The sequence below is a fragment of the Peromyscus californicus genome, unplaced genomic scaffold (assembly GCF_007827085.1).
Source record: "Peromyscus californicus insignis strain IS unplaced genomic scaffold, ASM782708v3 Scaffold_7__1_contigs__length_154581171, whole genome shotgun sequence".
In the NCBI taxonomy this organism is placed as follows: Eukaryota; Metazoa; Chordata; class Mammalia; order Rodentia; family Cricetidae; genus Peromyscus; species Peromyscus californicus.
Window position 1 is genome coordinate 137,671,395 of NW_026294595.1, and position 27,405 is coordinate 137,698,799.

Here is a 27,405-nt window from a genome sequence, read left to right on the forward strand (position 1 = left end):
TGAAAATAATTTTTGCTCAGAATATTGAGAGCATCCCGTGATTTCTTCATCTTTCTCCTGTTTTCTCTTTGATTTCACTTCCTGAGAAGTTTCTTGGTTTTTTTTTTTTTTTGGTTTTTCGAGACAGGGTTTCTCTGTGTAGCTTTGCGCCTTTCCTGGAACTCACTTGGTAGCCCAGGCTGGCCTCGAACTCACAGAGATCCGCCTGGCTCTGCCTCCCGAGTGCTGGGATTAAAGGCGTGCGCCACCACCGCCCGGCGAAGTTTCTTGGTTTTTAACCTTCAATCCTTTGGAAATTATTTTAAGAAGTTTTGTTTTCTAAATTCTTACTCCTTTTCTGGACCAGAACCTTAATACATGTTTGCAGCCATTGATTTCACTATTGATACTGTGTTTAAAAGATCAAAAGACAGCCGGGCGGTGGTGGGGCACGCCTTTAATCCCAGCACTCGGGAGGCAGAGGCAGAGGCAGGAGGATCTCTGTGAGTTCGAGGCCAGCCTGAGGCGCAAAGCTACACAGAGAAACCCTGTCTCGAAAAACCAAAAAAAAAAAAAAAAAAAAAAAAAAAAAGATCAAAAGACAGAAATAGTCTTCTGCTTTGTGTGTTTGCCTGATGCAGTGGTTCTCAACCTCTGGGTTGAGACCCCCTTTTATGGTCAAACAGCACTTTCACAGGGATCACCTGAGACCATTGGAAAACACACAGATACTTTATAATTCATAGCAGTAGCTAAACCACAGTTATGAAGTAGCAACGAAAATAATTTCATGGTTGGAGTTCACCACAACATGAACTGTACTAAAGGGTCGCAGTGCTAGGGAGGCTGAGAACCACTGGCCTAGTATTTCTTGCTCTTTGTTTTGCCCAACCATATTGATTTAATACAGGAGGTTTGCTTTGGAGGATTGCCGATCTGTGGTTGGCCCTTCACAGTTAGGAAGCAGTCAGTGAACATAGTTAGGAAACGCACTGCACACTGCTGGTGCTTATCTGCTGATGACCTTTACTGCCCAGTTTTGTTGTCCGCTGGCCCTCTGAGAGGACGCTCTAAGAACTGATGCTTTTCTCTGGAGTTACTTACTTCCCCAGGGGTAGATGATTCCTGTAAGGAGCTGTTGCCTGGGGTGCCGTGCCAGGTAGAAGGGCATTGGGAATCTCACCTCCAGGGTGCAGATTTCCGTGGAGCCCCAGTGTCTGCCCTGTGTACTGTGTCCATTGTGGCCACTGTTGCCTGGTTAGGTCTGCAGTCAGATGCTGTAGCGCTGAGCTATACCCCCAGCACACAAGTCGGGTTATTTTTAAAGAGGAAACATCTTTCTTCCTGCCTGGAGGTCAGGGTCAGGAGCTGGAGGTCAGACAACCACTCTGCTTAACCTGGGCTTGTCTGAGCTCATTCAGTCTGGTTGCTCCAATCCTGGGGCTCCTGGAGTTCTGGTAGGAGCCGTGGGAGGAGCCTTGGGGTGAACTGATTCTAGCTAGAATCTTCCGTCAGGACTCCAGTCTCTAGCTGTTGCTCCCCTGACCGCTTTCCATTTCTGAGAACTCCTAAATCTGATTTGCTGCCCCTTGTTTTCCTGTCCTTACTTCGCTTTTGTTTTCTTGTGTTTTGTTTTGAGTCCATCCTTTGTCATGGCAGTGGGAGGAAGAACAAAGAGAAGAGGCCAGTTGATAAAGTGTCTCTGGAGTCTGAACCGCCTAGTTTCATAACTTTAGTCCCCGTGTGTTTTCTTTGGGGGCCTGCCTTGTTTCTTGGTTGGGGACTTAGAGCCCCTTCCCTGTATGGCATGGTTGGCCTTGCACATGCCGTTCGCCTCAGCCTCCATCTGCAGTCACCTTGGTTGCTTGGTCCTGAGTCGCTCTTTTCCTTTCCCACAGCTGCTGGGCTCTGACAACGCCCCCTCCGCCCCCCCCCCCCCACACACACACTGCTCTGACAGCCTGGCGTGCATTGCCGCCTTGCCCTGTTGTGAGGCCCACCGGCTTGCTGTCAGCTTCACTGCTCTTTCTTCAGAGAAGCTTTCTGGGTCAGTCCAGCTTGCACTGCGTATTCCATGGAGATATATGGAGATTTGCTAAGCCATCGAGGGCTACAAACAGTGAGGCTTCATTGTAGAGCTGAACGGTGTTCACCGCGCGTTCTGCCGAACCTTCACTTACAGATGTGGGTGGGGATAAGCGGCAGCAGGGCGGGAGAAGCCTTCAAGCTGCTGTGTGTCAGAGGCCCCTGGGTTTCCCCGCAGGACGGACAATGCTGTGAAGAATCACTGGAACTCTACCATCAAGAGGAAGGTAGACACAGGAGGCTTCCCAAACGAGTCCAGAGACTGCAAGCCTGTCTACCTGCTTTTGGAGCTTGAGGACAAGGACCGCCACCAGAGTGCCCAGCCTGTGGAAGGCCAGGTGAGTGGTCACCTGCGGCTCCGTCTCTGGGTTCCATTCCAGGGTGGTTGGTTTGCTGTTTTCCCTGGTTATCTGACTCTCTCCTCAGTACCTTCCCCAGAGCCACTCACTCATTTCTGCCCTGGGGTCCAAGTGTGACCGTCATGTTTCTAGGGCTTTCCTTGTGACAAGCTAGCCCTAGTTGGCCTGCAGGACAGGAAAGCGGTCAGATAACATTTTGAGAAGTGGGTTGGGGAGGAGTTCTCAGTCTCCTAGCCCTTTCAGCAACTTTCCTATTAAAGGTCTTTCCAGTCTACAAACTGAAAGTGTGCTTGCTATGTGGTGGTGGCGCACGTCTTTAATCCCAGCACTCAGGAGGCAGAGGCAGGCGGATCTGAGTTCAAGGCCAGCCTGGGCTACACAGAGAAACCCTGCGCCCCCCCCCCCCCCACCAAACCAAACCATTTTTATAGACCTTTTTTTCCGTGTGTGTGTGTGTGTGTGTGTGTGTGTGTATGTGTGTCTGTGTGTGTGTGTGTGTGTGTCCGTGTCCATGTCCTAGAGCCCATGTGGAGATCAGAGGACAACTTATTCATGGTGTCTTTTTCATTTTCTTTCTCTCTTTCTTTCTTTTCTTGATTATTGTTCTCTTCCTCTGCTGAAGTCACCTTTTGATGAGCATTTACATGAGACACACATATCTTCACACTTCACCCATTTGGAGATACCACATACTTCTTCCCCAGATGTCTTTCTTACCAGTTTTCCAATCAACTCTTTTTTTTTTTTTTTTTTTGGTTTTTCGAGACAGGGTTTCTCTGTGTAACTTTGTGCCTTTCCTGGGACTCACTTGGTAGCCCAGGCTGGCCTCGAACTCACAGAGATCCGCCTGGCTCTGCCTCCCGAGTGCTGGGATTAAAGGTGTGCGCCACCACCGCCCGGCCCCAATCAACTCTTTCCAAGTCTCTAACCATCCAGCCAATCCATTGCATGGATGAATCAATTAAGTTGCACATCTTGTCATTTCTCCTTCCAAACAAAATGTATGGCCATGTGTACTGCCTGAAGTTCTGTGAAGAATTCCCTTCACCAGTGTCTTCAGGATTATTCCAGAAAGGGCTTGTAATGCTGCAGCTGTCTACTTCTGGGTGGTGCCTGCATAATGTGCAGACCCATCAGTAAACCAGACTCTAGTTTTCTCTTTATCAGTCAGCCAATCATAGAGCCCCATGAGGCTACAGGTTCATGCTTAGCAGTAAACAGTGTTGTAATGGGAGTAGAAACCATAGGCATTTGGGCAATCTGCATGTAAACTTGCTTGTACCTTCAGGACCTGCTTGGGCCCAAGTATATATGAACTTTGATTTGACAATAAATTGCTGCTGTGAGCCTCCTACTTTATGGCGTGGTGAGTCAGATAACACCCAGCTTGTGATGAGCAGCACAGGTCACATGGTAACTTGGTGGCCCATTGTTAAATGTTCAGTTTCCACCAACGCCCAATAGCAGGCCAAGAGCTCTAATTGTCTGCAGATGGTGGAGCCTTGCTCTCAAATCCCAAAGGCCTTTTCTGTGATTCACCTAGAGGGGCTTGCAAACAGCATCCTTGTCTGCCACTGACACCTCAAGTACCACCGGGTCTGCTGGATCATGTGGTCCAAGTGGTAGAGCAGCCTGCACAGCAGCCTGGACCTGTTGAAGAGCCTTCTGTTCCAGGCCCCAGTCAAAGCTAGCAGCTTTCAGAGTAATACACCCAAATGGGGAGTGTGCTGTTCCTAGACTCCAAATAGGCCCCACTAAGCTTGTTTCTTTGGTGGTGGGAGGGGCCAGGTGCAATAACTTATTCTTCAAAAGGTGGTTCTGATTTCTGCATGCCCCACACTACTAGATTTCTAAGAATTTCACTGAGTTAGAAGGCTCTTGAATTTTGGTTGGATTTATTTTCCATTTGATGTGTGTATGTGTTACCAAGTCCAAAGTGGTTGCTACCTCCTGCTCACTTGGTCCAATCAACATCACGTCATCATTATAGTGCACCTGTGATATTTTTATGGAAGAGACAGATGATCAAGATCCCTTTTGAGTTATGACACGGGCCTGGGGAGTTAATACATCGTTGAGGTAAAACTGTAAAGGTATACTGCTGGCCTTGCCAACTGAAAGCAAATTGGCAGTCCTTATGGACAGGTACAGAGAAGCCATTTGGTCCATCAGGAGCTGCATACCATGTACCCCAGGAGATGTGTTAATCTGCTTGAGTGAGGACACCACATTGCAATTGGAGTCACTACCTGATTGAGTTTTTCATAGTCAGCTTTCATTCTCCATGATCCATCTGTCTTCTGTCTGGCCAGACAGAGTTAAAGGGAGATAGGGTGGGAAACACCGCACACACACACACACACACCCCCGCCCCCTGTTTCGATTCACTATGTTCCCTGCAAAGGCAACTCTAAAAGGTTTCCATTTAGCTTTTCTAACCATCATAGCCCTCGCTTCACAGGTCAGGGACCCAGTGTGAGGATTCCGCCAACTTGTAAGTAACTTCTGAGTATCCCAGTTATACTTTCTAGAACTGGGGAAATAACTACAGGATGAGTTTGGGGACCTACTGGACCTACTGTGAGTTGGACTTCATCCAAAACTCCGCCTGTCCTCCCTAAGCTCCTACTTTACCTGGAGGGCCACAGTGTGTCTTGGGATCTCCTAGGAGTCAGCGTCAATTCAGAACGGATTGTTTCCTTTCTTCCATTGTATAGTTACATAGATCCTCTGGAGAAGGGCTGGAGACAGACTAACAGTAAAACTCTTAGGTATTTTATCAAGGTCCTTCCCCAGGGGGACCCAGCAAGTTCCTTCATTTAAGGGGTTCTGGGTCTACAAACTGGCTCAAGTCTGGATATTGGTTCATGGGCCAAGATTCTCTTTTTGCCACAATCCAATGTAGCCTTTCTTTCAAATCATTTGTTTGATAATTTTTCTGCTTATGCAAATCAAACAAAAATACAGTAGGCTTTTTAACTACTTCATGCCTGGAAACATCATAACTGAGTAGCCAGTACCAAAGGTCCATAACAGTCCCTTTGCCTGTGCTGACCATTAGGAGTCAGGCTTTGTCTATGCTGCCCATTATAACTACAATCACCTTGCCTTTGGCAATTGAGTGCTACTACGTGGCCCATGCTACCTTGTGGCCCAATTAAACCCATTGCATTTAATTCATCCAACTGAGCAGGAGCATCTCCAACTCTTAGGTGTCTGGCACAGGAAAAAGGTGACAACGAAGCTCTTCAAATGTGCTGGTGCCCTCTCACCTTGCATCTTACAGGATTAGTGAAGGGCTTGTCTTCTGGCCCTTCACATGGTGGAGGATTAGGTTTATACATTGTACCCACTCGAGTATTGCAATTTCCCTGAGCCTAAAAATCCTTTTGTCAACACGAAGCTAGGGATGTCAGACAATTCCAACTCATTTTCAGTAGGCCATCTTTTGACAAATGTTTCAGCCAACCATTCAAACAAACTTGTGCCCTCCCGCTTTTATTGTGAGATATTAATAATATGATATTAATAATATTCTAGGTTTAAAAAAGAAAGAAAAATAAGAAAAGAGTATAGATATGAGGTAGATCATCGAATCTATTCTGAGAAAAAAGATAAAGAAATAGGATAAATGGGTAGATCACTCAGTCTACACTAAAGAAAAGGTGGAAGATATAAAAATGACAAACGGTAGATTACTGAATCTATTATGAAAAGAAAAAATACTTTTAAAAAGGAACTACTTGTTTTAAATAAGCTAAGTAATGAAAATTTTTTGCCTGAATCTGTCAAATGTTAATGGATTAGACATCGTTAAAGTAATCTTGACTTATTGGATATAATTTTTCTTGTATTAGTTATAAGCTTTTTTAAATTTTAGACAAAAAAGGGGAAATGTGGTGTTATTGTGTTCCCCAAAATATTGTGCACCCTAATAAATTTAAATAGATATTAAACCTAGAATCTTCCTTCAGTGGACCCATTTCAATAAACTCAGCCTGATCAAGTTTTATGTTCTTTTCACCATTATCCCACACCTTTAAAATCCGTTCCCACACATACTCCCCAGACTCCTGCTTGAATGAAACTCTGCTTAACAAACTCATTAAGCTCTTAAGTGGTATAGCATACCTTCTTGTGAACTACACTTTCTGTCTCCTCTCTAGGAACCTGCTTAGCCTTAAGTATGGATATAGGTCTAATTGGTGGGCTCTGAGGGACATCAGTATTGTCTTGCCTGGCATCTCCTTTAGGGAATGTCACTGCTGGTTTAGCAGATAATGAAGGATTAATTTCCTCAGTCAAAGGTGGGAAGGACGGTATATTTCAGGGTGTTGGGGTGTGAGTACATCTTCTGCTGAGGGTGGAGAGAGTGCTTCCTCAGGTGAGATAAGCCCTTGAAAATCTGAGGGTTCAGCCGGGCGGTGGTGGCGCACGCCTTTAATCCCAGCACTTGGGAGGCAGAGACAGGCGGATCTCTGTGAGTTCGAAGCCAGCCTGGGCTACCAAGTGAGTTCCAGGAAAGGCACAAAGCTACACAGAGAAACCCTGTCTCGAAAAAACCAAAAAAAAAAAGAAAAAAAGAAAAGAAAAGAAAATCTGAGGGTTCAAAGTTCCCAGCCTCACTAGGGTCCTCCCACGCATCCCCTTTCCAAGTTACAGGATCCCATTCTTTGCCATTTAATGACCTTACTTTAACTGGGACACCTTCCAAGGCTGGGCCTTGAACTCTTAAATTTTTTTGTAATTCAGCCATTAGAGTGAGGCTTGCTTTAGCTTGGTTTTCCACAGCTGGAGCCTGTGGCTGCTGGAGAGATTTTCTTCAAGAGCACACTGAGAAACATTTAGGCCTGTGGGTCGAGACCTTTCGGTGTGGGGTAAACATTCACAGGGGTCGCCTAAGACCATCGGAAAACACAGATATCTACATTACTGTTCATAACAGTAGCAAAATCACAGTTACGAAGTAGCAACAAAAACAATTTTGTGGTTGGGGGTCACCACACCACGAGGAACTGTGTTAAAGGGTCAAAGGTTAGGATGGTTGAGAGCCACTGCTTTAGACTGTTATGTGCATCTGGAGTCGGTCAGTTTACCACTTAGTTCATTGTTGTCCTCTATCAAATTCTGAGATGTTGGAAATGTAATTTTATCACAGAACAGAGCACATTCTTTTCCTTTGTCAATTTATCTAGAGATGTTAGGAGCAACCTACCAGCATCATCATTTTCCTTATTTATAAAATCTCCAAATCCATTGTCTCTCACTATTGGTGAATCAGAATAATCAAATGTATTTGTCTTCTTAAGTTTATAAAATAGTTCACATCATGGGCTTCCAATACATTCTGCGCTTCTAGGAGAGATGTCAGTAACTGGAAAGGCTTTAATAGCTGTAGGTGGGGGTTGGGGATTTAGCTCAGTGGTAGAGCGCTTGCTAGCCCTGGGTTCGGTCCTCAGCTTGGCAGGGGGTGGGGGGGGTGGGAGGATAGCTGTAGGTGTTGGCAAATTACAAAGCCTGTTCAGATACTTAAAACATTCATCCTTATACTTCTATTGTTCTAGAACCATTTCTGGTACCAAAAGCTGTATTAGGTAGGGTTCTCTAGAGGAACAAAACCTATAGAATCTGTCTGTCTATTTATAAATATAGAAAGGGGATTTATTAGAATGGCGTACAGGCTGTGGTCCAGCTAGTCCACCAATGGCTGTCTACCAACAGAAGGCCCAAGAATCCAGTAGTTCTTCAGTTTACAAGGCTGGATATCCCAGCTGGTCTTGAGTTACAGCAGAATCCTGAAGAAGTAGACTAATGCCAGTGAAGGAATGGACTTGCCAGGGAGAGTGAGAGCGAGAGCAGACAGGCAAAGAGCAAAAGCTTCCTTCTTCCCGTCCTTATGTAGGCTGTCACCGAAGGGTGGGCCAGACTAACGTGGTTCCACCCACTTGAAATGATTTAATTAAGAAAATCCCTCACGGGTGTACCCAGCTGCTTGGGTTTTAGTTAATTCCAGATGTAGTCAAGTTGATAACCGAATAGCCACCACACTATTAAACTGTGTCTCCAGTAATTTGTTTTTTTTACACTCAATCTTAACTAAAAGGTCAAGGAACTGATTTATTTTTTAAAAATTAAGATTGGAGTTAAATTCAGTGAACAGCCCCTGCATTGTCTTGTGCTGTCTGTGAGCTGAGCTGGTCACTGATGGGTATGTCTGTTTTGTACCCCTCTTACTGCTTGGAGGGAACTTGCTTATTCCAGCTCTACACCGCCCTACTAGAGAGTTAGAGCACGTTTTTGCCTCTATTTCTTGGGATTCCAACTTCTGGGAATCTGATCCCCTGATGTCAACTGCAGCTATGTAGGGGGATGTGATATGAAATTGAAATTGTAGAGAAGGATGGAAGAAAGTGGACATCTCTAGTCCTGACTCCCTGAAGGTCCCCTCACCAAAGAAGTCTGCTGCTGGCAGTGTCCTGCTTATCTAGGCAGCATGCTTTCCACCTGAGATTTCTGAGGGAAAGAAAAACCGTCCACCAGGGAAGCCGAGAGCATGAGGGGGAGTGGTACTGCTGAAGACCTGCTTGCTCTGCAGGAAGTCAGTTTATTGGTGCCCCTTTCTTCCTTTACACTGGAGTGTTGTCTGAAGGGCTGGCCGTGCCCGCTGGGTCTCAGCCCCACAGGGACCAGAACACAGGAGACCAGCTCAACCTTCGTCTCACCCCTTCCTCTCCAGGTGAATTGTTTGTCTGCTTTTGTTCTCATTTTTTTAATGATTTATTTTTTTATCTTAAGTGCATTAGTGTTTTGCCTGTGTATATGTCAGTATGAGGGTGTTGGATCCTGGAGTTACAGACAGTTGTGAGCCGCCATGTGGGTGCGAGAATTGAACCCAGGTCCTCTGGAAGAGCAGTCAGTGCTCTTAACTCCTGAGTCATCTCTCTAGCCCCTTGTTTTCAGTTTTTTATTGCATTTGTTTTTCTCGTGTGTGTGTGTGTGTGTGTGTGTGTGTGTGTGTGTGTGTGTGTGTGTGTGTGTGTGTGTGTGTGTGTGTGTGTTGGGGAAGGGGTGTTCATACGCTGTGCAGGTAGAGGTGAGAGGACAGCTTGCAGATCTCTCCTGCCATGTGGGTCCCAACGAACAAACATCAGGCTTGGCAGCAAGCGCCCTTATCCACTGAACTATCATGCCAGTCCAGCTTTTGCTTTTTGAGCCGGTCTCGTGTAGCCTAGTCTGACCTCAAATTTGTGGGAATCCTGGGCTGGGCTCATTTCCTAGGTTGTGCTTTGAGAATTATAACTGTGAAGGATTTTCCTCAATTTCTATTTTTCTGTCACATGTTGGGAGAAGCATTCAGTAGAGTTTCAGGAATAGTACTAGGAGTTCTATGTATACTTGGGATTGGTTCCAATCCCATCCCATTCCCAAAGGGCCTTGCCTATGCTAGGTAAGCACCCTCCCACACCTGCAGCTCGAAGGCTTAGCTCATTTTTCCCGTTTGCCTCATTTGCATTAACTTACTGTATTACTCTGTGTGTCCATTTAGGATTTACTTCATTTAGGGCTGGGTGCCTGGGCCCACACCTTTAGTCTCAGCACCCTGAAAGCAGAGACTGATCTATTTAGAGACTTAAAAGCCACCTGGGACTACATAGAAATCCTGCCTCAAAAAAGAAAAAGAAAAGAAAGAGAAACTGAGAGTTAACTACATTTTTATCCCCTGGAGGCTCTGTGCTTCTGCTTGTATTTCCTAAGATAAAGGTATTCACTTATGCTCATGGTATGTCTGCTTCTAATTCAGGGACTTCCACATTGATTCTGAACCTGGTGGTGGTGGTAACAATTTGTTGTTGGCTTGCTTTAAAAAAACATTTTTTTTAGTGGCTGGAGAGATGGCTCAGAGGATAAGGGCACTGACTGCTCTTCCAGAAGTCCTGAGTTCAATTACCAGCACCCACATGGTGACTCACAACCATCTGTAATGAGATCTCGTGCCCGGGCGGTGGTGGCACACGCCTTTAATCCCAGCACTCGGAGCCAGGCGGATCTCTGTGAGTTCGAGGCCAGCCTGGGCTACCAAGTGAGTTCCAGGAAAGGTGCAAAGCTACACAGAGAAACCCTGTCTCGAAAAACCAAAAAAAAAAAAGAAGTTTATAGAAAAAAAACAAAACATTTTTTAAAAAGCGCGCGCGTGTGTGTGTGTGTGTGTGTGTGTGTGTGTGTGTGTGTGTGTGTGTGTGTGTGTGTAGCCGGGCATAGTTGCCCATGCGTTTAATGCCAGCACTCGGGAGGCAGAGGCAGGCGGATCTCTGAGGGCTGTTAGAGAAACCTTGTCTCAACAAACCAACATGTGTGCCTAAATGGTTTGTTTTGTTTGCTTGCTTTAAACATTTTAAAACATTTTTGTTGCTTTAAAAACCGTGTGTGTGCATGTGTGCAAGCATCATGATGTGTGTGGAAGTCAGGATAGCATCTGTTTTCTCTGTCGTATGGTATGGGTCTTACGGATCAAAGTCAGGTTGTCCGCCCAGCTGCAAGCATCCTTATCTGCTGAGCCACCTCTGTAGCCCATGCTGTTGTAGAATTCACTACTTGGCCTTCCAAGTTCTGGGATAACAAGTGCTACCATGGCCGGCACTGATTCAGGACCTCTGTCTCATCTGTAGTCCATGTTCCACTCTCCCATGGACAATCCGCAATCAGTTATTTATCCGTAAGTCTCATTAGCACGTGTCATACTGATATTTTTCAAATGTACAGTATAGTTGGAATGTCTCTCAGTTTCTCTTCATCCTAGTTTCCTTTATGTTTGATTTGTATTATGTGTTTTTAGATAGAAACTTACAGCATAGTCTGTTTCAACAAAAATGACGGTGTGCCTTGAATCTGACAGGGAAGTCTTGTGACCGGCTGGCCCCTGGCGCCCTCTACTGTGAAGGAGGAGGAGAGCAGTGAGGAGGAGGCTGCAGCAGCTGCTGCTTCTGCAAAAGAGCAGGAACATGAGCCTGTCCCCCCTGATCTGGGAGAAGTGCATACCCCAGAGCCCCCGGAATCCCTCAAGCGTGAATATCAGGAGGACTCCTCGCCAGAAACCAGCCTGCCCTACAAATGGGTGGTAGAGGCGGCAAACCTCCTCATCCCTGCTGTAGGGTCCAGCCTCTCCGAAGCCCTGGACTTGATAGAGTCGGTATGTTGGTCCCAGCACTTCTCTTGTGAACTTGCCTTTTTTTTTTAAGCATTTATTGACCGATGAAGTCGCACAGCTCTGAGCAGGCTAGAAACACCAGTGAGGTCATTGCAATCCTTGCCCTACAGCATGGAATGGGGTGAAAAGGATTCTCAGAGGGCAGTGAATTGGCATCATATGGTTAGGTCTCACTGGAGAAGGGCACTGGAAGTGCCGGGAGTTCTGGTTGCCTCTGGAGCAGCACGTGGTTTGGCTGCTCAGCCCAAGGCCATGCTGTGATTCGGTGTTGGAGGTTGTGCTTCTTATGTGGCTTTTCCTGGGGAGACAAGTACCTGTTTACCCAGATGCGGTACCAAGGGCAGATCAAAGAACGATTCCACACAGCTCTAGCATGCTGAACTAATGAGTTCCTGGATATACTTAGAGGATTGTGGGTATCCTGTAATCCCACAAGACTGCCGCATCACTAGACAGCTGACCCAGCATGAGTGATAGACTCCGGCAGTATCGCTGGAGCTCCCAGCCCAATGTGCATGCAACTCTCAGGGCAGAGTCTCTTCTCCACCAGCAGTTATTTACAGCTTTAAAACTGCAGGGAGGGGCCTCGTGGCTCTTGTAACTTTCCTCTAGGAGGGAATGTGTCATTTCTGAGAAAATAGCTAAACAATGACCTTGTCTGAGAGCCTGTGGGTGGGGCCACCCCTCTGATGTGATAGCCAGTTTTAGGCTGTATCAGCTAGGAGTTAAATCCTGACATGTGACTCAGACTCTTTTATGGTTTCCTCCTGCTGGAGTGGGGAAGATCAGGGAAAGGATCTACAAAACCTACTCCCCATCTCCCCCAGCATCCTTCCCAGGCATTCCTGCAGGATAAGCTTCCTAGTTCCAAGATGCCATCAGTTTCCTGGACCTCCGATCTCTGAGGTCAGGGTGTGGGTCTGAGGTCAGCCTAGCTGCAAGCTAGTGTCTCCTCTCAGGAATGAGCTGCCTCTGGATCTACACAGGCCACACCTCCAGGATCAAAGTGGAACCTTCTGTTTGCAGAAGGCTTTGGGTAAAGAGGATGTGTGGTAATTCTCTGTGCTCTTCGGAGCTTACTGTGGATTCCTTGATGTAAAAGCAGGAAGGGAGCCAGTGGGATGGCTCAGCAGATGGAGGCACTTGCCACCAAGTCTGACCATCTGAGTTCAGTCCTCAGGACCCACATAGCAGGAGGAGAGAACTAACTCCTTCAGGTTGTCCTTGACACTCACGTATAAATAAATGCAATGAATTAATTAAAAAGCAAAGTCATGCTTCTTATAGGTTGCTATGGGGATTGTAAAGCTGTTGATGGGCAAGCATCCCGTTCAAACTTTAGTATATGTAGAACATTGAGGAAATGAAATGTAAGTGGTAAAGACTGATCCCAGAGATGAGAGACTGAATTTGATACTGGTGTATTTTCCTATAATGAATGAAGTCCTGCTGTATTCTAACCCCCCTTTCTGGCAGGACCCTGATGCTTGGTGTGACCTGAGTAAATTTGATCTTCCTGAAGAAGCGTCTGCCGAGGGCAGTGTCAACAGCAGCCCAGTGCAGCCCCAGACATCACAGCAGCAGCAACAGGCACTCTTCTCCCGACAGACCGCCACACCAGGGCCCAGCATGACTGAGTATCGGCTCGATGGCCACACTATTTCAGACCTGAGCCGGGGCAGCCGCGGGGAACTGATCCCCATTTCCCCCAGCACTGAGGTTGGGGGCTCAGGCATTGGCACACCACCCTCAGTACTCAAGCGACAAAAGAAACGGCGTGTGGCCCTGTCGCCTGTCACGGAAAACAGTGCCAGCCTGTCCTTCCTGGACTCCTGTAACAGTCTTACCCCCAAGAGCACACCTGTCAAAACCCTTCCCTTCTCTCCTTCCCAGGTGTGTGGGTCCCTCTGGCTACCTTGGTTTCCACCTATAAACACCTAGTGCTCCAGGGCCTGGCACAGGTCCACACTAGTATTCACTGAGTATCTGCCTGTGCTTGGTGCTAGGGACCCAGTCTAGGTGAGCAGAACCAGACCTGGTCCTGCCGGAAGGAAGCATGCACTCTGGGTATACACAGATGGGTGATAAAATGGAGAAGAGGCCGTGGTGCTGGGAGTGGGGCTGGGTAAGGACAAGTCACTTGTCCTGTTGCTGTGTCCCATCAAAACACTTGATGAAAGCAGCTGAAGAAATTGACAGCTTTATTTTGGCTGCGGTTCCAAGGTGTAGTCCACCATGGCAAGGACGTCATGCGGCCAGTCACACTGCAGCCAGTCAGGAGGCGGGATGATGTCCTGTTCGGCTCCCTTTTTGCTTGTTATTCAGTCCAAGACCCCGGGCTATGGACTGGCACTGCCCACATTAGGGTCGGTCATCCCCATCTCGTTTAACCTAATCTAGAAAAATCCCTTGCCGACAGGCCCAGAGGTTTGTTCCCATGGTGATTGTAAACACCATCAAGTTGATAACTAGGAATCCAGGGGACTCCCAGGGGTAGAGGAATTCCTTGCATTGAGAAAGCTGCAGGGCCTCGCTGGATGGTAGATGGTAGAGGAAAGACAGAAGGACTGAGTTGAAAGAAGTCTTTGTTGGTGTCCTACAGGTCAGGACAAGACCTCAACTTAAAGAACAGGCATGGAGAGGGGTGTCTGAGGATCTGTTCCTCTGTCCATCAAAGGCCTCATCTTGTCATGTGTTCTATCTCTTCTTCCCTGGCAGTTTCTGAACTTCTGGAACAAACAGGATACCCTGGAGCTGGAGCCCTCACTGACGTCCACTCCGGTGTGCAGCCAAAAGGTGGTGGTCACCACACCCCTGCACAGGGATAAGACGCCCCTGCACCAGAAGTACCCATCGTGAGTTCCACCGGCCACCTGCCCACCCTGGACAAAGGGGAGGTGCTCGGATCCTGGGGCGTGGACACCGTACCGCATTTTCCTTGTCTGAAGAGCCTGGTTCTTTACCTTCTTTTTCCTTACTTTTATTTTTTAACTTGATAGCCCTGGATCTCAGAAACAGTGTTCAAATTGCCACAAAAAAGCTAATATTTTCCCTCTTTTGATAGCATCAAGTATGGATCAGATGTGTTTGGAAGTGCACCTTGGGCTCTATCTGACTCAGGAGCCTAGAGCAGTGAGTGCAGTTGTGTCTGGCCTCAGTCTGCTGGAGGAAGGGCTTTTACAGTGTGCCTACTTCTTGTGGCACAGTGGAATTCTGGGTAGATGCTCCTCTCTCTGTTGAAGGAGCTAGTTAAGGAATTTTGCACAAGGTAATGAGATGACTTTTCAGAAGCAATTTATTAAAATCCACTGGTTAGAAGTCACTCAATCTGGTAGCGATAGTGTTGTGAGTAGTTCTTACATTCAGACAAGAATCCTGGACTTCACATCTGAGCCCTTTAGCAGGGATGCTGAACCATGGCAGACCTGGCATTTTCCTTCTGCCCAGTCGAATGTGATTAGAGGCCTGTGTTGTCGATCTTACTGCTTTGTAATTTTGTATTTGTGTATATTACATTTTGTTCTGTGGTGCAGCTAGGTTATTTAGAAGTGAGTCTTTTGCCGGGCGGTGGTGGCTCATGCCTTTAATCCCAGCACTCGGGAGGCAGAAGCAGAGGCAGGCGGATCTCTGTGAGTTCGAGGCCAGCCTGGGCTACAGAGTGAGTTCCAGGACAGGCTCCAAAGCTACACAGAGAAACCCTGTCTCAAAAAAAACCAAAAAAAAAAAAAAAAAAAAAAAAAAAGAAGTGAGTCTTTTAAAGGATTTATTAAGGACAGAGCAAGGTGGCCATGGTGGTTCGTGCCTTTAATCCCAGTACTCAGGAGGCCGAGGCAGGTAGAACTCTGTGAGTTCAAGGCCATCCTGGTCTACATAGCAAGTTCCAGGCCTACCAAGGCTACAATAGTGAGACCCCCATCTCAATAAAAAAAAAAGAAGGAATAGAACTCATCCAATGTGGCTGATGAGACTGAGTGACATCCCCAGGCCTGTATGTCACTCTCTGCAGCTCATGTGACCGCTAGGCTCCACCTGGATGTCCTCTCCCTATTTTGTGGTTCGGAGATAGATAATTAACTGGAATAGCCCTCAGATCACTTTCCGCAGTTGCCCAGTATCACAAATCGCCACCACCACTGTTCATCTGTTTTCTGTTGTGAGAGGGCACATCTGCTTCTTGCTGTTCGTTTTGACAAGAGGTGGAAATTTTGCCTTATTTATAAGTGCGGATTATTATCACAAATTCTTTTGATACTCTTCCAAAGATTCTTTGTGATGCTTTCTAAGGCACACCAGGCAAGAATTATTTCGACTTAAATTCCAAATTGGTGGGGCTTTGTTGCTAGAAGGGGTTTTATTTCACGCATCCTGTGTTTGGGGGTGTGTTACTGTTTGAGACAGGCTCTCCCGTGTCCTACACTGGCCTCAGACATAGCATGTAGCTGAGAGTGACTGTGACTTACTGTCTTCTGCTTCTGCCTTCCAAGTGCTGGTGTCACAGGTGTGTGTCACCATGCCCAGAACGTGTTCCCTCATGTCATAGAGGTTGTGGCTTAGTAGAAGGGAGGTACCAAAGCTAAAAGGTAGCAGCATGCCTTTGTGTAAAGAGCAGCATGGCCCCTGAGTTGTGGGCAGACAGAGTGAGAACATGGAGGAACTGCAGATAAGTTCTTCCCGCATTTCTGCCCCTACCACGGTGATTTGAAAGGACCTGTGGAGATCGTGGCTGCTCCGCCTTGTACCTAGTATCACATACTTTCTGTAGAGAAGGCACACAGGTTTGTGGCCTTTCCGGGCCTGCCTCGTCTCTGGGAAGTTCCCAAACTGTACTTCGATGGGGCAGCACCCTCTAGCATTGTCACGGTCTCCTCCCCACTTTCCTGTCCTTTATCTGAGGATAGCCCTTCCTCTAGGACCCTGACTTAGACTTGTGCGGGAAGGTAAGCAGGTTCCATTGGACCAATGAAAGAGTATGTGGGGGTTTGGGGGTCACTGGTCATGACCAGGAAAGCGGGAGTCTGCTCTGTCCTTTTGCTGAGCCTCCTCTGGCCTGTGGCAGGTTTGTAACCCCAGATCAGAAGTACTCCATGGACAACACTCCCCACACGCCAACCCCGTTCAAGAATGCCCTGGAGAAGTACGGACCACTGAAGCCCCTGGTATGTGACATGGCTTCTGTGAGTCTCTGTGGGGTGGATTCACGTAAGACCTTTCTCTCTGAGGTCTCTATAGTCTAATAAGGTACAATTTCTCTTTGTCACCTCATCTGCATTTCCTGAGTACCTTAAGTGTGTTAGGCAGGCAGACACTGGCTGGTGGCAGAATTAGTGGTATCTTGGTGAAACAGTGTGTAGGACAGGGGATGTGAGCATTAAAACACATGCAACCTAAATAACTAAAGAGCTTACTGTAAAGAAAAGGTTCAAGACATGCATAGTGACACACACCTGTAATGCCTGTACTTGGCAGCTGGAGGAGGCAGGCAGATCAAAAGTTCATGGTCATGCTCAGCTGCCTAGAAAGTTTGAGGCTAGCCAGAGCAACATGAGACCCTATTTAAAAGGTAAAGGTGGGAAGGTGGAAGCCAGGTATGGTGGTCCATGCCTATAATCCAGCACTCAGGATGCCGAGGCAAGGAGATGATGAGCCCGTCTGCACTTTATGGGGAGGAGGGAAGGAAGGGCTCAGCAAAGGTAAAGGTTATCTTGTTGACTCTAGGTTAAGTGGGGTTTCTAGGGACTGGTACATGTGGCAGAGTCACGATTACTAGTTACTGCTGCCCCTTATTAGAGTAGGGATGCTGTCTGTTGAACTAGGTCACCTATCAGGCTTGTTCTTGGCAGGTGCAGTTTGTGTTCAAGGGCTTTTTGTATGGCATTTGAAGTGTCACTGAGGAGTTCACTCTCTCCTAGTCTTTGCTACCCGAGGTTGGAGAGGTTGCTTGGAGCTTCTGAGCCTGAGCAATGGAAACACACCCTAATGTCCCAGTTAGTGTGGAACAAGGACAGAAGGAGCCTGGGTGTTTGGTGTATGTAGGTTCTTTGTTTTGGAGATAGCTTTTGTCTGTGATGCCCAGTGTCTTGGGTTTCGGTTGCTGTGGTAAAACACTGACCAAAAGAACTTAAGAGAGAGAGGGTTTATTTCAGCCTACAGTTGGAAGTCCATCACGGAGGGAAGTCGGGGCAGGAACCTGGAGGCAGGAACTGATGCAGAGGCCATGGGGGAATGCTCTGTACTTGTCTTGCTCCTCATGGCTTGCTCAGTTGCTTTCTTACACACTCCAGGACTCCCTTCCCAAGCGGGGCACAGCCCACAGTGGGCCCCCCCAAGAAAATTCCCTCACAGATTTGCCTACGCCCCTTCTGTTTGGAAACATTTTCTCAGGTCAGGTCTCCTCCTCTCAGGTGACTCTAGTTTGTGTCAAGTTAATGGAAAACTAACCAACACACTCTCAAGACTATCCTTGAACTTGCCCAGACTGATTCCTCCTGCCTTGGCACACAGTGCTGTGGTTATAGACAGGTGCTGTCTGAATTTCCTGGGTTCAAGTGATGCTTCTGCCTCGACCCATGAGTAGCTGGGACTTTGGGGAAGGCCAGGCTCAAGCATCTGGATTATATTTTTGGTTGTGAGCCTAGCCTTTAACGGCTGAGCCATCTCTCCAGCCCAAGCATCTGTATTATAATAACTGCTGTGGCCTGAGTCAGGCTCTTGGTATGAGCCCGAGTTTTTACTCTATAGACATGAAGATGGGGCTGTGTGGGAGTGTAAGGCTGCGCCTCTAGACGTGTAGGCCTTCGGGGTCAGGGTCTTCATTTGTCCAAGGCAGGACTATTCATGGTTATGAACAATGCTTGTGAAGTCAGTGTCCTGGTGTAGGCTCCCTTTGCTTGCCTAGCTAGTACTGTCTACCTCTCTCAGACCTACACGGCCTGAGTGGGCCTCATGAGGATCACCCTTGCCTCCATCCACAGCCCCAGACTCCTCACCTGGAAGAAGACTTGAAGGAAGTGCTACGTTCGGAGGCCGGCATTGAGCTCATCATTGAGGATGATGTGAGGCCTGAGAAGCAGAAAAGAAAGCCTGGGGTGAGTGGCCTGAGGACCCTTACTCTGCCTGGGCAGTTGGCATATGAAGTCAGCCCTGAGGTCAGGGAGGACCCGGGAAGTACCTTTCCTCCTGTGCTATGAATGATGCCCTCACTCATTCGCCATTGTGAATGGACCCTTCTGAAGTGGGCTTGGGCTGAGGTGGGGGGCGCAGTAGTGGTCGGGTGAGACTTACAGAGCTCAGTGGATGGAGACGGGCATGCAGCACACCTCATGGCCATCTGAATTCATGTGGGAAGAAGGGAGTAGAGGGGAACAGGTTCCAAGTGTTCCTTTCAGATGGTAGTGAGCTAGGAAGAGGTGGGTACCTTGGCCGTGAAAGCAGTGTGTGGGGTTTCCATCAGGTGAGGTGGGATTCACAGAGCCACCTGGTGAGATATCAGATCAGGGCCTGCTTCCTTCCCATTGCACTGTCCAGCTCCTCTAGCCACAGGCGGCACTTCAGAGCTCCTTGCTTTTGTGCTTTTTCCTAGACTGCTCTCCCTAGGGAGAGATGGTAGTCAAAGCCAGGCAGTGAGGCTGGGAAGGACCCACAGTGTCTGGCAGGGTAAGGACCGCCTGGGTCAGAGTCCAGTGTAGCCAAGGTCTCCTGGTCTTCCCATATCACAAGAGCAAGACCTGCTAGCTATGCCTTGAAGATTCCACTCTTGAAAGTCCTGATTCAGTGACCATGGCCATTGAGGCATTGGCCATGGCAAACCTGATTGCTCACGCTAACCATCCTTTTCTTTCCCAACCCTCAGCTGCGACGAAGCCCTATCAAGAAAGTCCGAAAGTCTCTGGCTCTTGACATTGTGGATGAAGATGGGAAGCTGATGTCTACACTGCCCAAAGCTCTGTCCTTGGTAAGGGGCTGACATGACTACCTGCCTTACAGGGCTTCAGGAACCTTCCTCTGCAGCTGTCTAGTTATAGGGAGGAGTTTCTGGTTCTCTGGTTGGGCCTGGTGTAAGGAAGATTGGCAGGAGATGGCAGATCTGGGCACCCAGGCTGAATTTCACTTTAAGAGTTCCGATGTGTCTTTCCTAGGCTTTATTTGACAGGAGTCATATTGCTAGAAAATTTTGGCCCCCCGGCACCACCCTTCCCACTGAGTGTCAACCACATGTGCCCCAAGCACAGCTGAGTGGTTGAGGCACATCAGCCCTGAGCAGCTCCTCTCTGGCCTACAGGCCAGCCTTGCTCCTCTGGGCGTAGAGCTCACCCCTTTAAGAGCCCAGGTGCTGTGCTACTGGTGCTACTTGGAGCTGATGGGATGTGGCCTGGCTTGACCTGGTGTATAAACTGATAGCATGGCAGTTCCATTGTATGGTTAATGGGAAGGGTTTTTTTTTTTTTTTTTTTTTTTTTGTAGATGTGTGAGAGAATAGCCAGAGACGTTTGGAAGAGTCCAGAGCAGAGAAAGTATAGGCTGAACATAGACATAGACTAGACATGATGACCAGGGCTGTCCGCGAGAGAGGGGAGGATAGAAGGGGATAGAGAATAGAGAAAACAGTGAGAACAAGAGGGTTAGAAGGAGAAGGAGGAGGAGCTGCCAGGAGGGAACTGGGATTTGGGGTGAGAGAGGAGATGAGAAGGGCTAAGATGCTAGCTAGCATGGGCTCTGAATGAGTAACAGGTCCTTGTGATGCTGAGGGAGCCTGGAGCCCGGCATAAAGAAGCTTTGCTTTACTGATAGGCACCACAGGTAGCCATAGGCCCCTTCTGCCAACAGTAAGGGAAATGGCTCCTTTTGGTAGAGGGGAACCGGCTTCACAAGTTCCGGGGCAATGCTGGCTTTTTTTTTTTTTTTTTTTGGTTTTTCGAGACAGGGTTTCTCTGAGTAGCTTTGCGCCTTTCCTGGGACTCACTTGGTAGCCCAGGCTGGCCTCGAACGCAATGCTGGCTTTTATCTAACTGCCAGAAGTCCTCTTATAGTCTAGGTCAAGCCCATTTCAGGGTGTTTGGACTGCCTTCTGGAGTTTGGGGAATTGGAGTTACCTTTGGACCTGGCACCAGTAGAGGCAGTGAGGAGGGGCCGGGAGCACGAATGAAGGGTGTGATTGCTAAACAGATCTTAGAGGTAGTGCTGTTGTCCTTCTAGAAAAGCCTTTTCCAGGGAGCACTGCCAGGTGGGGGGACTTGCTCCCTTCGGTCAGAACTTCGGTCGCCTCTATTTGAGGCACATACTTTGTTTTGTTTTAAGCAGTGCTGGGGGTTGAGGCCAGGGCCTCACTCACTCTGAGTGAGTTGAGGACTGTGGAGATGAGCTCTGCTGTGGAGATGGGTATGGGAAATAATTAGCCTGTGGTCTTGGCTTCCTAGGCCCTGGGCCCCAAGTGGAACATTAAGACGGCAAGCCGGTGAGCAGAGCAGGGTACTTATGGGCCCAGGGCACATTCCACTTGATGCTTTTGAGTGTTTCTGGACCAGGAAGCCTGGAGCACCATGTGGGGCCTCACGTGACAGGAGCTGGCATTGCTGGGCTCTAAAATGATCAGTTCACAGATACTCCTTTAATCTTTTAAGATTAAAGGGATCGTGTTTAAACTCCATATCTGAAAGGGAACTGAGGCTCAGAGAATGAATATTCTGCTCTAGATCTCAGCAGCGCGGGTGGGGTATGGGTGGGGTGCCAGGATACCAGGTTGTGTTTCTGTTTTATTTTGTTTTCTCCTGGCAAAGATCTTGTGGCAAAGTGGTGACTAACTGGGTTTTGATTTCAGCCAACAAGTGTCCCATCCAGTTCCTCTAGCTTCACTCTGCCAGGTATCAAAGAGGACAACAGCCTGCTCAACCAGGGCTTCCTGCAGGCCAAACCTGAGAAGGTGGTGGCCACCCAGAAGGCCCGGAGCCACATTCCAGCCCCTGCCCCTGTGAGTGCTTCCTGTGGCCGTTTGCCTGGTTAACTTTTATGATCTTGGCCCAAATGCTACTTCCTATGGGAAGCCATTCCTGATCTCCCCTGCCTAGATGTGCCCAGCCCCGTTTCCTTGCTGGGGCCTGGACTTAACCTGTCACCGGGTCAATACCTGTGTTTGGTTTGCTTAGTGCTCTGTCATTGACAGCAGCTGGTCTGGGCCCTTGCATCCCAGTGTCCTCATCTGCCCAGCCGTGGCTTCTCATGAGGCCAACGGGTGCTGTGCATTTCCCCTGCCTCAGCCTCCTGCTTCACTGTTGTTGAGCCCACAGATGGGGCATGACTTCCCCGAGACCACCAAAGAAAATGGAGGGAGCATAGGCCGGGTTCCGGCATCCAGAGGGAGGGTCCTAGAAATGTCCCCACCCTTACTAGCCAGGACCACCAGGGTTTGTTACTGAGCTTACCCTCTCACCTCCTACCAGATGACCAGCGCCTGGAAGATGGTGGCCTGTGGAGGCACCAAAGACCAGCTCTTCATGCAAGAGAAAGCCCGGCAGCTCCTGGGCCGCTTAAAGCCCAGCCGCTCATCTCGGACCCTCATTCTGTCCTGAAGGGGCTTAGAGGGCACAAGCCTGTTTTCATGTTTACAGGGGCTAGGGTGGGGGGGGGGTGAGGTATGCCTCGAAATCACATTCAGGTGATCAGCTTCAGGAAGTCGTCTGCTGTCAGCCCCTCAGACTACTCAGTGGCAGCGGAAGTAACACACTATATCCTGTCCCCAGGTCTAGCTTCGTGAAGTTCCTGGTGCTAACAGAACAAAGTCCCACTCCTAGGCCTGTCTGTCCTGTCCCCAATGCCACAAGGAGCCCTGTTAGCTTCTCCCAAGCTCTCAGCAGGCCTGGCCTCATCTCACCCCTGCTTAGGATAGGGGGTGTGGCTAGGAGTGTTCCTTTTCTCATCCCCTGTTGGTACATTCTTTCCACAATAAAATGCCGTTCTCCCTATGCAGCTGACTCTGCCTTCTAGGCCTTGCTTGAAGTGCCTCAGTGGCTTCAGTTGACATAAAGGCATGTGGACCTTTGTCCTCAGAGTTACCAGCTTTGCCCAGTGGGTGTCTCCGCAAAGCTCCCAAGAACTCATGGTGTGGGTGGATGGAGACTGGTTTGGAGAGGCTGTTGGAATGGTGCATTCAGCTTTGTCTTAATGCCTCACAGCCGTACGGTACTTGGCTGGGGCCATGGGTGGCTCTGGGCCTCCAAGGAGATGCTGCTTTAAGCTGAGCCAGCCGTTAGGTAAGACCATTACTAAGGAGAGGGCTGGCAGAACCTCCCAACCCTGGCCAGTGTTCAGAAGGCTACTTAGCCCTGGGGCCATATATCTGAGGTTGTGGCATCAATTGCCCAGGCTGTTGCCTCCCTTGGTTAGGTTCAGTGGGTAGAGCATGGTCCCTAACTGGTGATCAGTCGTGAGCTTGAAGAGGGAGATGCTGAGCCTAATGTCTAGATCAGGAAGTGTTGAATAGCTTGCATGAGTGTCCTTGGGTTGGAGGTTGGAGGTTTGATGAACCCGTGGGAGGTTAAGAGTCACACCCTCTTCAGTAGGGCAAGAAATAACATCTGAAGACATGACCGAGCCAGCACACCACAGTTCAGACACTTCCCTGCTCTTATGCAAGGGATCTTGGGGACAGGCCCTGCTCTTCCCACTCTACCTCCTATAGTCTATGCCTGAGCCCCATGCTCAGGTAGGTTCTCACTGAGCTGCACCTGCCTCACCCCTGTCTGTGTGTCTGAGCCCCATGCTCAGGTAGGTTCTCACAGAGCTGCACCTGCCTCACCTCTGGGCTTGTTCGTACTTTTCTCACTCCTAGGACCAAGAAGTGATTTACACGGCGAAGGGGCTACATTGGCTCCTGGTCTGTGCTAGAGAAGGTATGGCAGAAATGAGGCCATCAGGAGGCAGAGGATGAGGGCTGCTAGTGCTTTTCATTCAGTCTGGGCTCTCCAAGGGGTTGATGCCACCTGTATTTACAGTGGGCCTTCCCTTTTAAACCCCTGGAATTTCCTCAGACATACCCAAATGTGTGTTCCTAAATGTCAGCCAAGTTAACAATGAAGAGTAGCCACATAGTGTTTTTGCCTTTCTGCCTTTTTCTCTGTTATAAAAGGCTGTCTGTGTAGGTGGAGTTTTCCTATCCCACCAGCCCACTCCCAAATTACCACACAGAGACTTAATATATGACTAACTAGCTCTTACAACTTAACCATTTCTATTAATCTATGTGTTGCCCCAAGACTTGGGGCATTTGGAGAGGCAACTCTGACTCCGCCCTCTTTCGCAGCCTCCTCTGTGGCTGGCTGTCCTGTCTGTATTTCCTGTCTAGCCACCAGCCAGTCAGCTTTTTATTAAACCAAGTGACAAAAGATTATTCCACAGCATATCTGCTTCCTTGGGGAGGAGGCCTGATCTGCCTTGTTTCCAAAGGTTTCCACCAAGACTAGAGTATCCTGGCTGCCTAGAGATATAGATTATTGGGTCCAAAGACCTTGGAGAGGAGTCCAGGCCTGTGGAAGTCTCTGGTTACGCTGACGAGCTGGCCTAAGAGACCCCAGGCTCTCCACCCAGCACCCTTTCCCACCTCTGGTCTTATTCTCAGCAACTATACAGAGGGAGAGCCTGCCCTGAATGGGAGGACCTAGTGCCGCTTACTTGTGCCAGGGAGCCAGCTGGGGCGAGTTTGGAGGGACCTTAGCTGTGGAGAGGCCTTGCACCCTTCACCAGTTGGATCCACCCAGGGCTGGTGCTTCCGGAATGTGAGCATAGGAGTAGGAACAGTCTGGAAGTTGGACAGGGGTGAGCCAACAAGATCGAAATGGTGGCCTGTATATAAAAAGGCCCCAAGGTCAAGACGACAGGCTATGCTTAGATGCAAGGAAGGGGAAAATCCACAAAAGGAGGCGGAGGATTCCTGCTGTCACTGAGAGTCTAGGCATGGTAGTGTCTTAAAGTACCCAGACGAGCTGGTTACAGGCTTTGAGGAAGCAATCAATCCAAATTTTAAGCTACGAATTGAAGGTAGTTTGTTGTATAGCAGTTTCAGTCTCCCAGTTCTTGGGGGATGACAAGGGCTGAAGCAGGCCTAGTCAACAGCTGATGGCTGGAACCTGGGTTTGGGCCATCCTGCAGTGAGGGAGAGGGTTTGTCGGTGAGACTTCACCGAATGGCGTGGATGGCCAATAACTCCGGGACTGCTAGCATTGGGAGAGCTTCCCTGATCTAAGTTTGCTGAACCACTCGGTCGTTTACAATCAGCAGCTGATGGGAACTTCCCATACCCAGCATCAGGTACCAGAACTGGGATTCAGCCCAGACTGAGCCCTGCAGAGGCTGTCCTCATAGCCTCCCAGGTCACTGCATTTGCATTTGAAGTTTTTACTTTGACATTTTAAGTGCACAGAAGACCTGTCATGATCCCAAGCTTCACTCTGCTTCCCCAACATTCACCAAATGGTGGTGCATTTCACGAAAACCAAAGGATGGCTGGTGTAAAACCTTCCATAAAACTCCAGACTTCATTTGGATTTCACCTGTTTCTGTGTTCAAGCCAGGATACCACTTTGCATTTAGCATATGCATTTAAACTTCATTTTGGAAGACTTCAAGTTGATATAAAAGTAGGCTAAAGGTGTAGCAAGTGGTGGTGTGTGTGCAAAGCCCTGGGTCCCTAGTAACAAGTAAATATGCACAAAAGACACTAGAATCCATTTATGTAAAAGATGATAGATCTGTTATTTATGACCAATTTACTCATAATCCACACCAGTCTTCCTGGCCTTCTGCAACTGTCCCCCACTGCTTCCCCTGGCTTCCCATTGGCAGTTCTCTACTTAGTGTACTTAAATTCTTATTAAATTTTATTATTTGGGACTGGTGAATACTTGTTCTTCTAGAGAACCCACGTTCGGGTCCCAGTATCCATGTTAGGCAGCTCACAACTCCCCGTAACTCCAGCTCCAGGGCACCTGCTGAGACCTGGCATACATTTCACTGTCAGTAGGATTGTGCAGCAAGTGTCTTTACCTACTGAGTAATCTTGTCAAACACACCCGGGGTCTCCGGGGACAGGGGCACACAATATTAACTTTATGGAAACAATTGAAGAGAAGCAAACATGTAGAGTGCTGTGGGCCGCAGGAATACATCACAAGAACTCAGCTGGTTATGGCAAAGTCACTACGTGGAGGGATCAGGGAATTCCTCCAGAGGAAGCCAAATCCCAAGGAGCTTTTGGTGTGATTTGGCTTGTTATGTATCAGCTGTCTTCTGTTATGAAAATCATGTGTGCCTTCATAGCTTTCCCAACTGACTTTTCCCTAAGAAGGGCTAACAAACAGTGTGAACTGATCACTCTCTGGACATACACATTCCAGGTATTTGGAGAACAGCCTCAGGAAAGGCTTTCTCTGGAATCAGATTCTCCCTTGGCCACTTTCAAGGACTAACAGTAACAACAGTCCACATGCAATTCTCCTGATTTTAAGATAAATTCCACAAGGAGACACCACCTAGGTCAGGTGGATGTTAAGTAATAGCTTTACACAATTTAGCTCGGACCCTCCTTTCTTACAGCCTTACTAACTTTATAGACCTTTAACTCCTTACCTAACCACTCCTAGGAATATTTAGATAACTTTCTGTGCTGACAGCTGTGTTCAGCCAGAACCCCAGTTCAAGCCTCCCTGTAATTACCATCATTGGCAGCATCCGGCCAGGACCATCCCCAGATGGAGGAAAGTACCTTATCAGAGATACCTCTATACTCTCTAAGAACAGACTTAAGCATCCAGGCTACCTGTTTGAGAAGGCCTGGCGGATGTGCCAATTAAGCGTTACTTCCTTCTTTCCCAAATCTTACCTCTAGTTCCAGATCTCCCTTTAACTATCACCAGAGGCATCTAGCTTTACACAGGTTGCCTAGCGACTGAGCACACTTTTCCCCCACCCTACAGAAAAATGGCAGATAGCTTGGACAGATAGGAGCCACAGGAAAAAAGGCAGTTTTATTTTCTCCCATTGACCTAGCAACTTACAGATTCTTAACATTTTCTAGCAATCACGTTTAAGATTATAGTTGAGCACATAAGGTCCCTCTTTTTAGATATTACCCGAATTTAGCCTTTAGTTAATTCATTTCCCCATTGGTCACTTCCCTTTGGGGTTGCAAATGATAATCAACAGTTATTGCCCCTCTATGTGATTCTTATCACCCCTCCATTTGACCCTGGAAGCCTGGCTTTGCACTACAAAGGGATTACTACTTGTAAGTGTATATATACTGGGACTTCCAGGGCACGTGGAGGACAGAGAGACAGAGAACCGGGAGGAACAAGGAGGATTTTGACCAGAGAGTACGTGTGGACAAGATGGAAGATGAGGAAGAGTCAGATGGGGAAGTACTAGCTGGGTAAGAACAAGATGAAAAGGACCTAGATGAGACAGAATTAAGACGAGAGAATTAAGATAGAACATAGAGGGAACAATTAAGATAGAACTTAGAGGGAACAGTAGATAAATACATAGAGAAATCAGCCAAGAAAGGAGCTAGGCACGAGAGCAGAACTAAGCTGTGTATATAGGATGTTATGCCAGAGGAATTAAAGCAAGTGTGTGCTGAGATTCTATTTCCCGAAAATAGTCCTCGCCGTTAGTAGTTCTCTCTCCTGAGCCCCTGGGATGTATAATATTAAGGCTGGTCCCTCTAATATTATACAAGAGTGGAAGGTGCCCAAGTTACGCTTAAAAAAAAAAAAAAAAAAAAAAAAAAAA

General features: G+C 48.1%; 1 protein-coding gene across 1 annotated transcript in view; it reads left to right on the top strand.

Moving 5' to 3' along the window:
- Positions 1–22,583, top strand: part of Mybl2 (MYB proto-oncogene like 2) — a 42,775-nt gene extending 20,192 nt beyond the window's left edge. Inside the window, exons 6-14 of the mRNA XM_052725109.1 lie at positions 2,243–2,402; positions 11,317–11,610; positions 13,105–13,521; positions 14,347–14,483; positions 16,685–16,784; positions 18,600–18,713; positions 19,478–19,579; positions 21,443–21,592; positions 22,062–22,583. Of these exons, the coding sequence (XP_052581069.1) occupies positions 2,243–2,402; positions 11,317–11,610; positions 13,105–13,521; positions 14,347–14,483; positions 16,685–16,784; positions 18,600–18,713; positions 19,478–19,579; positions 21,443–21,592; positions 22,062–22,190 (1,603 nt within the window). The 3' untranslated portion in view covers positions 22,191–22,583. The remainder of the gene's footprint in view (positions 1–2,242; positions 2,403–11,316; positions 11,611–13,104; positions 13,522–14,346; positions 14,484–16,684; positions 16,785–18,599; positions 18,714–19,477; positions 19,580–21,442; positions 21,593–22,061) is intronic.
- Positions 22,584–27,405: the final 4,822 nt, after the last annotated feature.